The sequence below is a fragment of the Castor canadensis genome, chromosome 4 (assembly GCF_047511655.1).
Source record: "Castor canadensis chromosome 4, mCasCan1.hap1v2, whole genome shotgun sequence".
In the NCBI taxonomy this organism is placed as follows: domain Eukaryota; kingdom Metazoa; phylum Chordata; class Mammalia; order Rodentia; family Castoridae; genus Castor; species Castor canadensis.
In genome coordinates, this window is record NC_133389.1 from 182,934,560 (window position 1) to 182,947,860 (window position 13,301).

The 13,301-nt window shown below is 50.6% G+C and overlaps 1 protein-coding gene across 1 annotated transcript in view; it reads right to left on the reverse strand.

The window, feature by feature from the left end:
- Nucleotides 1-13,301, reverse strand: part of Per2 (period circadian regulator 2) — a 41,533-nt gene that overhangs the window by 21,397 nt on the left and 6,835 nt on the right. The window contains exons 2-7 of the mRNA XM_074072122.1: nt 11,809-12,057; nt 10,812-10,874; nt 9,709-9,863; nt 6,162-6,283; nt 5,137-5,338; nt 190-241 (exon numbers count right to left, since the gene is read on the reverse strand). Of these exons, the coding sequence (XP_073928223.1) occupies nt 190-241; nt 5,137-5,338; nt 6,162-6,283; nt 9,709-9,863; nt 10,812-10,874; nt 11,809-12,038 (824 nt within the window). The 5' untranslated portion in view covers nt 12,039-12,057. The remainder of the gene's footprint in view (nt 1-189; nt 242-5,136; nt 5,339-6,161; nt 6,284-9,708; nt 9,864-10,811; nt 10,875-11,808; nt 12,058-13,301) is intronic.

Below are 13,301 nucleotides of genomic sequence, written 5' to 3' on the forward strand. Positions count from 1 at the left end.
CCTTGTGCATGTAATGTACATCTGTTTTCACACAGGCTTTTCAGAAGTGCACCTGCTGGGTCTGCAGGCAGAACCCTGCCCTATGTGGTGGGGGGTGTGCACCATGGGGCACCTCCCAATCCTGTCCCAGGAGCTGAGGGGGGAATGTTTGCAGTTTTGTAAGTTAGGAAAACTTGGAATTGGGCTTACCTGACTCGGCAAAAGAAAGATTTCTCCTCCATGCACTCCTGAGTAAAAGAATCTAAAAGAAAAAGCATGAAGTCATTCACCAATCAAACAACTAAACAGATAGCACACTTTGTTTTTCATAGATTAAAGAGAAGCCACAAAATAGACTAGAGGTGTAAACTGATGACTCACCCAAGCACAAGTGAGTCCTTTAGGTTAGAAATATTTTATTGTATATTTCTAGTATTTAATGTATCTCAAAAGTGTGTCATATACCAAATTATGCAGGGCTAAAATTTTATAGCCCCCAATTCTTGGAATGGTACATATGCTGCTACCAACCCACCAATGAACAGTTAAACTCTGAAAGGTATTCTGACTGTGTGCAGAGTATCTATGTATAAACCCCTAAACATTTCAAGCTACATATTCCTGGGATATTCAGTTCTAACAATGCTTACCATTAATACTTTGTAAAATATTAAACTTCAAAATTTTAAATGTCTAGTAAAATCATGAGATCAACTATATCATCAGAAATGAGGGCCCGGGTATTTCTGTAATGATTTTAAGGAATTACAAAAGGAAAATGTAGACTTTAATCTTTTACTTAAAGTTTCCCCCATTTGAAAGAAAACAGACAATTACTGGTTATGGAAAATGATACAAAGTTACTAGCCTGGAAAAGTCTCTGGGAAGTCACCCAATTTTCTTTTTTATTCAGATCGTAAGTCAGCTGTCACCATCCTGGGGACAGAGTGGGGGCAGCAGTGCCTGCTGCTCATGCTGGAAATCCACATGCAGAGCACTGCCCTCCCGTGCAGCAGCAGCCACCCTGACCAGGTCCTCATGCTGTACAGGAGTAGCCAGCCCTAACCAGGGCCTTGTAATTCACACTGCAAACTTCAGTGATCTGACCTGACCTCAGGTTGGATTTGGGGAAAAGTAGACAGCACTACATATGGAGCCAAAAGCAAGTGTCTTCTCTTTCTGAGGCAATCCCCAAACAGCGCACCTGCCCCAGGATGCCTGCTGGAGGATGCAGCTGCTGAGTTGGTGCGGTTGTGAAGGCAGTGTTTATCCTCGTTGATAACTGGATGGGAAAAGGAAGTGGGGAGTAGCAGACAGTGGGGTCCTCAGATCTGTGAGAGCCCCCAATCCACGGTGGTGACAGGCCCGAGAAGCCTTTGAGTAAGAAGATTTCAGACCTCCCTGCTAACCATGGCCAAAACTATGGGTGGTTCAGGTGACAAGCCTGTGCTGATTCTTGGTCAAGATTCTGATCTTCTCCCGTCCACTTCCTTTTCATCTCTTTTGGCTCCTCAGGACCTCCTGGTCAGAGCCCACGAGGATCAGGTACAGGCAGGCAGACACTGAGGAGGGATGCAGGCTTTAAAAGGGAACTGTGGATGGCTGCCTGGCCAATGAACAAGCAGAGTGGCAGGGAAGACTGAGGTGGCAGGGCCTTGCCTGTCTCAGGTATTCCATCAGGGACCCCCAGCCCCTCTTTCGCATCTCCTCTGTGCAACGGCCCTGCTGTTAAGTGAAAGGCTCATGGACCTTCCACATTCAGTCTTCCCAACCAAGCTGCAGAAGTAGGACAAAGACACACAAAGTTTAACAGCAAGAACCATGCAGCCAGGAAGGCAGGAGAGGCGCGCTGACCAGGGACAGTCAGCACACAGATGAGACTGGTCTTAGTTACTTCATGACTTAGATGGCTTGTCAGTCTGTTTTCTTTTCTTTTCTTTCCTTTTCTTTCTTGTTTGTTTTCTGTCTTTTCTTTTTGTCTCTCTTTTTCTGGTACTGGGGTTCGAAATCAGGGCCTCACACTTGTTAGGCAGGCACTCTACCACTTAAGCCACTCACCAGCTATTTTTTGTATTCAGTATTTTTGAGATAGGATCTCAGGAACTATTTGCCGGGGCTGGCTTCGAACTGTAATCCTGATCTCTGCCTCCTGAGTAGCTAGGATTATAGGTGTGAGCCACCAGTGCCCATTTTCTGTTGCTTAACAAAACACCTGAGACGGGGGATTTCTAAAGAATCGTTTATTTGTATTTTTGACTCACAGTTCTAGAGCTGGAAGCCCAAGGGCACAAAGCCAGTGTCCAGTGAGGGATTTCGTGATGTGCTACTTCAAGGAAGAGCAAGGGAGCCATGTTGAAGACAGAACATGAGGTAGTCTCACTTTATAACCACCTGCTCTCAACAATCAATCAGCCCCACCAGAGCAAGAACTCCCTCCCTTGACAGAGGCACCGCCCCTCTCAACACCATAACCACTCTTCCAGGCCCACCTCCTGATACCACCATAGCAGTGCTTCAGAGGGACAAACCATATTCAAACCATCACATACCTCTCCTGTCTGCCAAAACGCCTGCCGCTCTCAAAATGCAAAATAGCATCATTCCATCCCACAGACCCCAGTCCTAACTTTTCCCAACACTAACTCAAAAGTTCAAGATGCAGCTGAGAGCCTTTGAGGTCAAAATAAGCATCTGCTTCCATAATACAATGGCAGGATGGGCTGGTCCAAAGAGAAGAGGGGCAGAAGAAAGGCAAGATGGCCCAAGCAGGCTAGCAACCCCAGAGGGCAGACACTGTGTCCTGAAGCCCGAGGGTCACCTCCTACTGCAGATGCCACCTCCCAGACATACTGGGGCTGCAGCCAGCTTCAGGGGATTAGAGTGGCACTCTGCTCCTGAGGCCTTCTCAGGAGGTATGGCATGCTGCTGGTGGCTCTACCCTTCAGGGTTCCCCAGGATGGCAGCCTCTCTGATGGCGCCACTAGGCACTATCTTCACGCTCTGAGGTGGCTCTGCCACTGTGGAGGGTTTCTGCTTGAGGCCAGGGCTTTCTGAGACAGCCTTTGAAATCCAGGTGAAGGAAGTCATGCCTCTATTGCTCTTGCACTTTGCACATCTGCAGAATTAGCAGCATGGAGACAGTGCCAAGTCATGTCCCCATGGACACCCCCTGGAGTGGCAGGGTGCACACGTGTGGCTGCTGGACCCATGGCTGAAGCTGTGAAAGCACTGCCTGTGTCCCAACATTCTGAGCCTGTGTTGAGAAGGGCAGCTTTGGGGCCTGTCCCCGTGCCGAAGAACAGCACCTGGCTCCCTCCTAGCCACAGAATTTTGTTAGCGGTGTCTTTGGTTGCAGCTCCCGTGCACTTTTTCACTCTCCGCGCCAGATGCAAATGTCCCTGCTCTGCGCCTGCTTAGCGATGACTGCTGCCTCCATTCTCTGATCTCACTGTGCACAGTAAAAGCAGCCACGAAGCTCTAAGCTTTGCTGCTTAGATATTTCTTCTACCAGCTATCCTGGTTCTCACTCTTAAGTGTGGCCTTATAAGCCCTAGCATGACCAGAATCCTGACCAGTTCTCTGCCACTTCACAGTAAGGATGGCCTTTGCTGTACCACTCAGCAAGACAAATTTCTCATTTGCACGGAGGCCTCAGAATGGCTTTTGCCATCCATGTTTCTGTGTGATCAGGACTATGTAGGCCATGCCGAGAGCCCCAAACGCTCCCTGATCTTCTTGTGTTCTCCTGAGGCTGCCCAGACCACTCTCAGCATTCCAGCTTCCCCTCAAAAGCTGGCCCCACTGCTTGGTTCCAAAGCTACTTCCACATTTTCAGGAACTGTTATAGCAACACTCACTTCTTGGAACCAATTTTCTGTCTTACTTTGTTTTCTTTTATTTGTTTTTGCTTATGATTTGCTTTTTTCAGATAGTATCTCACCATGTAGCCCAGGGTGGCTTCAAACTCTTGATCCTCCTGTCTCAGTCTCTCCAGTGCTGGGATTATAGATGTGAACCACCATGCCTGGCCTTAGTCTGTTTTCTGTTGTTATAATGAGCTGTAGGAGACTGGGTGGTTCATTAGGAATAGAATTTTATTCAGCTCATGGTTCTGGAGATTGGGAAGTCCAAGATCATGGTACCAGCATCTGCTTAACTGCTCATGAGAGCCATGTACTATTTCAACTCACAGTGGGAAGTAGGAAGGCCAAGAGAGCACATGCAGAAGAGACTGAACACGAGAGGCAGCCTTGCTTTCTACTGACATTCTCCTGCAGTTCTAATCCAGTCCTGACAAGGCTGGAGCTCACTGCCATAGGAAAGGCATGTGTCCTTATTAATGACCTCATTGCAGCCAACGATAGCAAATTCCAAGGTGAGTTTCAGAAGGGGACAAATCATATTCCTACCATAGCGAGTGAGAAAGCAGAGGGGAGGGGGCCGAGGAGGGCTCGAGGAGAGCTGGCGGTGTCAGCAGCAGGCATGGGCACAGGCTACAACGCAGCCAAGCCCAAAGCTTGCTCGGGGGTGGAAGACATCAGCCTGGATGCCAGGACAGGGTGGAGATGAGAAGCCTGGACACAAGGCAGAACAGACATTGGACACACTTGCAGGCCAGGCTGCCACGGAAGACACTGGGCAGACAGACTTGGCCTGCAGTGTTTGGAAAGCCAGTGGTTTGGGTCTAGAGGGCTTCACAGCCTGTACTGAGGAAGCTGCCTTTGCCAAGGTGAAGAGCCCTGAGAAGTGACTCCGGAACGTGTTGCCTCTGTCCTCTATGGCTGCTGAGGTCATGAGGGGACAGCTACCTGCAGGGGTGGTACCTTGCTCAACCTCCCTACTGCCTTACAGAGGCACCCACTGTCCCACACTCTGCAGTCACATCACAACCGACTCTCATTCCATAGAACAACTCTACTGCTAAAACACCTAACAGGCTTTGAAATCTGTCTGAAATTTACAAAAAGGCTAAATTTACTCTGATGAGATGAAGAACTGTTTATCTTTTACCTTTGACAAAGTGGTGGCTAGCAGCCATTCAGGTGGGCTCTGCAGGCTGCTATCTCCAGCACAGGTGAGGTTGGGAGCTAGTTCCTGACCCCTTGCCTGTCACTAGCCCTCCCCTCCCCTCTACCACAAAGACCTTGAGGACCTCACCTACTCCACCGCACATGCCCCAGGATGGAAGCTTGTAAGGAGTGGTGGAGCTGTGGAATGTACTGACGTCGTGAGGGGCCAGAAACTCCACAAACTTGGCATCACTGAAGGCATCTCTCTTACAGTGAAATATGGAGGCAACTTGGTTAGAGATGTACAGGATTTTCCCATTAACCAGGGACACAGCCACAGCAAACACATCCTGGAAAAGAAGAAAGGGCCAGGTGAGCACAGTCAGACGGGATGGGATAGCGGGGCAAGCTGGGTGGGCAGAGTGGAGGGAGCAGTTCACTGGGAAGGCCAGGTGGGGTCACTGGGCCCTCGCCTCAGCCCTGACCAGCACAGCTTGACTTTCCTCTTCCAAACGTTGAGGTCCAAAATGATGCTATCTGAAACAACACCCCACGGCAGCCCTTCTCTGCTCGCCTGGCTGTCACAGCAAACTCTGCCAGCTCTTTTCTCTCTCAAGGCTCTGGGGACTGCCTGGGGGTTTGGGCTGGAGAAGGGAGAGGTGAAGGGTCAGGGAACTTGCGCTGAGGCCAGCTTCACCCTGCTTGCAGCACACGTTGGACCCCACAGGCCATCATATCTGTTCTCACTGACTGAGAACTCAGGGATGGGGACAACGGGTCCTTCCGCTCTCCCAGACCTCCAGGCCCACCTCTATTGGACACTTAGAAACACATGGGCTTTGGAGTCTAGTCCCAGTCCCATCATAACCATGAAGCCTGGACAAGTGGATAGTCACCAGGTTTGTCTTCTCAACCTGAGTACGTAATAACCTGGAGCCTCCACCATGTGCAGCTGGGCACGTGTAACATGCAGGATCTATGGGGCTGAGTGGGCCAGGGACAGGACGATAATCTCCACTCATCTGGAACGCGACTTTGCTCTGGAGTGACTGGCTCCACCTCTTGTTTTCAGAGGACTGGGTTCATTTCCCAACACACCAAGGTTCTGACACCATCTGCAGTGGATTGGCTGGGTCACCCCGGGAAGAACTCTGGTCATTTCGAGACACTCACTGCGTTCTTCATGATGTACTCGGAGGTAATGCCCTCGACCTGCTCCACAGTGTAGGAGGGCACGTCCACACCACAGGGCTGGAGCTCACTGGACATCAGCAGCTGGTAATATTCTTCATTAGCTGTGGGAGGAATAACATTCACACTCAGCAGGCAAACTCAGGGGATGACTGCTGTCACTGACCCCACAGGAAGGGGCTCTGACTCTCTCGAATTAACAAATGGGACCAAAACAGTGTCTTCCTGGATACAAAGAGAACACGTGGAAACAGGTGACAAAACATGCCAACAGGCAGACAGCTGGCGCTGTTCCTCAAACATCAGGCCTTCAGTTACAGAATTTAGCAAATGACAAATAGATTATTTTAAGTAATAGGTGTGCAGGGTTCTACCTCTAGAAGGGGCTAGAATTTTGATGCAACATCGAGGATTCTACACAGGGCTGCAGCAGCACCCCCCTGGGTGGCTCCATCAGATGCTTTCACCAGGCAGAATCCACTGCTTACAAAAGCAGGGGGCTTGGGGCATAGCTCAAGTGCTACAGCACTTGCATAGCAAGTGTAAGGCATGAGTTCAATCCCCAGCAGTACAAAAAGAAGAAAAAAGAAAGAGCAGCAGGACCAGAAGGAACATTTGAAAAGAGGTGTTGCAAGCAGACTCTGCAGACCTGGGCCACTGACCTGGTAGGGCTTATCTGGTAGGGTTTTGGGGGAGACTGAGTTTGTCTTTGGGTGGCACTGCTCATGAGCACAGCAGCCCCCACTCCAGATGGGAACAAAAGAGCAAGTTTCTGCCCCCAGAGTCCACAGGCCCTGCTGGACAGAACTCTGGGCTGCGTTCCAGAGTTGGAACCAGGATCTTGCAAGAGTGTGTTTCCTGCAGTGTGGTGATGAGAACTTTGGACCCATGATTACAACTTATCTGATTTTGGTTTCTCCACCTTCAGAAACTGGTAGACTTCTGAGCATGCTCTCAGATCAAGCCATAAACTGCTGGAAAGTCTACGAAACGTCTCGGTTTGGTAGCGCTCCCAAGTTCTGAAGTTACTGCAGACGTCAAGCACGGAGCACCTTAACTGACAAGGTCCCTTGAGAGCAGACATACAGCCTCGCCAGATGGACTTCCCTCTAGTCGCTCCTCCCAGAGAGGGAGCCTACCCCAGGCACAGACCCCAGAGTCATGCCTTTGGTCAGGCCCTCGGGGCACTGGGTTTCCACATAGTTCTTTGGCCTGACCAGCAATGACCAGCACTCTGCTTTGACCACATCAGCCTCACAAAACGGATGGCTTAGGGAGGGGCCTGCAGAGACGCCTAAATGTCTCTGATGCTGGGCATGAGCCAGCATGCTGCAGTGACCCCTCTCCTTGGCTCCTGACGCCAGGGACCCTAGAGACTGGCACTAGAAACCTCCTCATGCCAGTGAAAACTGTCCGAGCACTTAAAAACATGAAAACTGTAGTGCGGGCTCGTCCCCACACCTACTGGAGACAAGCCTTGCCTACTGTGTGCCACCGCAGGCAGCCACAGATGTTAAGAGAATGGAGCCACTGCTTTGAATGCATCACAGCCTTCTGGCTCTTTCTGTTTTGATGAGTGGTTTTAACATGCGGAATTTACCACCCCTCAGTAAATGCGTGTGGCAGTGAGCAAAGGAACCTGTCTGCAGAGCAGGGTGAGTGGTGCTAACCCAGGCACCAGTGGGGGCCACACCACCTGCCCTAGAGAGCACCTCCCTTCCCTGCCCCAGTGAGATGCCAGCCTCTGCCTGCTCATTGCAGGTACCACACTGCTAGGGAATTCCTCCACAGCCAGAACCAGGAAGAACAGGTAGGTGCCAAGTGCACAGTGCTGGGAGTTCAGGGGTGCACACATGGATACTTCCTCTCCCATTCCTGCTATGTCCTCTGAAACATGGGAGTATACCGAGCACCCTTGAGGCTCACATCCCGGTACTCAGCTTACAGGTCTTTCTGACCAACGCCTGTGGCTAGGCTGTCCTGAGATGGCCCAGCAGGGAGCTCAGGAATGAACTCCAGGGACAGGCTGTCAGCTGTCAGCTTGGGACGCTCTTTCATGGCACAGTGTTTCCTGCCTGTTCTGCAGCCAGGTACTCGGGAGTCTGGGAAGCTGCTGGTAACAGCACTGTGCAGGAGCAGCTGGAGGAGGTTCAAACTCTGCTGAGGTACTTAGGGGCCTGGAGTTCACTGGGCTCAAGGATAGGCCTTTAGGATTTGCAATGTTTGTTTGGATCCTGCACTACCTTTAAAGAGTTGTGCATGTGCTCTCAAATGAAAACACCAGTCTTACTCCTCACTGGTCAGCCCTAAAAGCTCTTTTATATCCGGCCTTCTGATCTAAAGTCCAAACACAGATTGGAGAAGGATCTCCATTTTGGAGGCCCCAGAACTGCACGTGATGGACAGTGGCGCTCTGCCTGCTACTTCCTTCCTGGCCGAAATGGCCACCAGGGCAGAAAATGTTTTTTAGGTAAACATTTTTAGATAAACAAGATGTGATCCACCTGAGCTCATGAACTGAAAAGCTCTAAGATCTGATCACACCCCACTTCTTGCATCTCTTCTCACTGTATGTTAAAAGTGGACAAGTTCTCAGCTAAATACTGGGGGATTTTTTTTTCTTTTTTTTTTTTTGGCAGTATTGGGGATTGAACCCAGGACCTCCTGATTCCATTCCCAGCCCCAGCCCTTTTGTTTTTGTTTTCGGGATTGAACCTCACTAACTTTGCCTAAACTGGCCTTGAACTGGAGGTCATCCTGCCTCCATCTCCCAAGTAGCTGGAATTACAGGCATGTGGCACCACACCCTGCACTCTGAGGGATGCAATGCTGTAATTCTATTCTGCCCTGCTGCAGCTCATGAGCAATGTGTGACGATCGTCCTGGACTCAGGGTCACTGTCCCAAACACCGCCTCTCCTGACAGCCTTATAGATGGTGGACCCCTTAGAACATGACCTGAATCAGCCCAGAGCACAAAAGGTTTATGTAGCACATACATTTCTTTTATCTCCTGGTTTTCTGTCTTTTTTTCCTCTAAAAGTCCAGTGCAATAGGAGAATTCTAAGGTTTCCAATCAACTACAGGTTCATCAGATTTTTCTGTGGTACTAGGGTGTGAACTCAGGACCTCACACTTTCTAGGTAGGTGCTCTACTGCTTGAGTCACATCCCCAACCCTTTGTGTTTCAGATATTTTTCAGATAGGGTTTTGTGGTTTTGCCCGGGCCTACCCACTACTTAAGCTTTGCACATAGCTGAGATCACAGACGTGTGCCAGCATGCCCGGCTTTTTCATTGAGATGAGATCTCACCAACTTTTTGCCCACTACCCTCAAACCTCAATCCTCCCAAGTAGTTGGAATTATAGATGTGAGCCACTGTGCCTGGTATCATCAGATTTTTATTATTTCCTCCTGCTCGTTCAGGAATGAGTTTTTGAAAGTCCATACAATATAAGCTGTAGTTTGGGGAATTTAAAGCTTATTTCTACAGAAGTAAGGTTTGAGAAGACAACTGAGGCAGACATACCTTTTACCTGCTTTACACTCCTTAGTGCATACTTCAAGGTGGCCAGTGTGCTGGCCTTGCCCTTGGCCTTCTTGTCTGCAGGGAGGTGGACCTTCAGCTCCCTCAGCGTTCTTATCAGTTCTTTGTGTGCATCTGCTTTGGCAGATTGCTCACTGCTGTGGAATTTAAAAAGAGGCAATCAAACGTTAGCTTCATGGGTGTCCTCCTCTGGGTAGTTCTTTGCGGGGCTCTGCAGGATGTCTACTGACATCCCCAGCCTCACCCACTATAGGCCAGCAGCACCCTTGCCAGTTGTGGTCACCAACAAGGTCTGCAGACGTGGCCAAACCTCTCTTGCTGGAAGACAGCTTGCCTGGTGAGAATCCCTGCTCTCACCTCAAGAATGCTGCTGGAGAAGCCAGCATTCCAGTGGGACCTTCCCCAAGGGTCAGAGCTGGGCCTTCCCCAGGAAGAGCTGTGGGTCAACCCATAGAGTGGTGGAGCAGACTGTGTCACTGACCTGTGCCCTCCTTCCCTGCCCCATGAAGAGAGAAAAGGACTGCTTGGTGGAGATTACAGAGGACAGCAAAATGGCTCTGGGAATGTGAGCATAGGCCATGAGTGCAGAAGAGAGAAAAGGGGATTTTTGAGAAGGGTTTCCAAATATAAGAAGACCAGAGGAAGAACAGTGGGGAGTCGCTGGTGTAGCTGGACCTGTGTAGAGCACAGGGTGCAGACAGAAGGACGGCAGTTAAGCCCCTGCAGTGAGGGCCAAATGCACACACACCTGAGACCGAGGGTGGGTCTTGCTTCAGCAGCGACACTAAGATGTTGTAGACATAGGGGTAATTTGCTACAAATCCATGAGGGGAGGGCCATTCAGATGACCATGCCCAGTGCTCGGGCAAGGCTGGCCTGGAGAGAGCCAGGAAGAGCTGTGGGGCCGGAGAAGCAACAGAGACAGCAGGTGTGTGGAAGGCAGCATGCCATGGTCACAGTGACCTGGCTGTGCAGACCAGCAGTTTGAGCAGAGCTTGACAAAAGTCACACCATTCCCAACCTGACCTCCAACAACAAGTCTTAACTCACTGGGAGTCTGAAGAAGGAGTTCTGGTGTGCCTTACCTGCAACCACTCGTAGATGGGTTGTGTTCAGGCTCTGCCATCATCAGTGTGAAGGTATCAGGACTGTGAGAAGAGAGATAAAAACAAAACTCAGATATCTGTGTGCTCCATCCACACCTTCCCTCTTATCGCCAGTGAGAATAGGCTAAGAACAACATAGTAAGAGGCTCACATAGTGCAAGGCCCTGCACCAGGCCTCATGGCTGTTATCCCAGCTACTGAGGAGACAGCCCAGACAAAAAGTTAGTGAGATCCCAACTCAACCAACAAGCCAGGTATGGTGGCATGAACCTATGGTCCCAGTTAGGTGGGAGGCATAGGATGGAGGATTGGAGTCCAAGGCTAGCCCCAGGCAAAAATGGGAGACCCTATCTGAAAATATCTAAAGGAAAAAAACCCCAAATAAATACAAAGGGTTGGGGGTTTGGCTCACTCAAGTGGTAGAGAGTCTGCCAAGCAAGCAGTAGGAGGCCCTGACCCTGAGTTCAAACTCTAGTACAGCCAGAAGAAAGAAAGAGAGAGAAAGAGAGGAAGAAAGAAAGAGAGGAAGAGAGACAGAGAGAAAATTGAGGCTGGGTTGGGGTGCAGCTCAGTGTTAAGAGTGCTTGCCTAGCATGCCTGAGGACCTGGGTAGGATGAAACTGAAATATAAAACCTTCAGCCATTAGGACAATCAAGTATTGGGAGATGGAAACACAAAACAAAAGGGGCAAGTTCTCATTCCATGTTCCTGTCCATGTGAGCAGCTGCCAGTGGGTTACCCGGTCCCTCTGCCTCCCAGGGTCTCACTGCACTGAGTGAGGAACAGAATGATGACAGTGGCATCATTAGAAGGAAGGATGGTCCAGTGCACTTCAATTACTCTAATAAGATTTTCCAAAGTCTTGAAAATCTTGGTAATCATGGTTTAAAGATACAAAAGCAATCTGGTTACTTGGAAAGAGGGTATTGAGAAAGCCACCTGTGTGGCCCTCGCCTGGCCCAAGGCTGAACCTACCTCTGATGGGTGTTGAGTGGCTCCACCAGCATCCCCAGTTCCTTCCCGCTGTCCTCGCAGTCGCTGCTCTGTGAGCCCTGCCCTGTGGAGCGGTTTCCACTGGTTTCATTTCCACTTGAGCCGCTGCTCATGTCCACATCTTCCTGGAGCGCAGCCCGATTAGGCTGGGGCTCTTCAGGCTCCTTGGTGGGGCTGCTGGGGCTGGGAGGAAAGTCTGCATAGCCATTCATGTCGGGCTCTGGAATGAAGCTGGGAAGCCAGAGGACTGTGGTCAAGCATTAGAAAGAGTAAGCGAGGGTGACCACAGGCGCCACTGAGGAGAGCAGCTCCTGTGAATCTTTCTACACATTCCACTGACGCAAACACAGAGGCTGGGATCGATGATATGTCTGTTACTTCATGGGGTCACTCACGTGCCTCCCAATTCCTGAGCCCCTACCTGCCATGGATCAGGAAGACAGCTGAACTGGCAGCCTTGGCCTTGACATGGAGGTGCTGATACCTCATCAGCAAGTCAGCAGCTCCCACTCCCAGCCCTGGGGGAGCTTTGGCAGAGTGGGAGGCAGGGCCTGCCCAGGTGATGTGGAACAGCAGGGTCAGTGATCATACACCATGTGAGTTAGAGAAGCTGAGTTGAGAGCCTTTGGAGAGGTGAGGCTATCAGTCAAAGAGGCTCCATGAGGCCCGAGGTCTGGGCTGGCAGGTGTGGCACCCTGCAGCAGCTGGGTGTGCTGGGTACTGCAGGTAATTCCAGTGCTGAGTAGGGCAGTGCAAGTGGGGAGGGAGTCTCATGTGTAACCAGGACATTATGAATCACAGAGGCACCTGAGCACCAGTCACAGGACTCGGTTTATATCTGTGCAGGTCCCCATGGGTATGCTAGATAGAAACTTGACTCTTGGTGCTTTAGGAATAGGTAGATGGACCAGCAAAGGGCTTCCACAAGTGATCCTGGAGGGCTGAGCAGAAACAGCACACAAGTAGAAGAAAGGGCTGATCAGTGAGCAGGAGGCCACATGCCCAAGGACAGGAGGCTGTTAGATGTCATTGAGTGAAAAGTGGAGGATCCATGATGGTGCTTCTAGTAGGACCCTGGCAGGAAGCAGATGACCATGCAAGCCGGGCACTAGGGAGGGCCTGAGGAAGGCTTGCCCACAGATGGATCAGGCTTAAGGAAACAACAAAAGCCATGAGGCCTTAGGGGCCAGAGGCTGTGGGGTGAGGATGTGATCACCCAGCCTGGAGGGAAGAGGAAGGAGAAACGGGGATCCAGACCACTGAGGCCTGAGGAATAAACACCCAGCTTCTTGCTCCTCCCACCTCCACTCTGGTAACTCTTGGGACAGCCAGAAAACAAAGGACCTTCCCACTCTTACTTGGAAGCCAGGCAGCAGCAGTGCCTTTGTGAAGGGGGACATAGAAGGCAGAATGTCCCCACAGCTTTCTTGTGCTCAGGGAAACAGAGCAGATGCCAGTAGAGAGCTGACACACAG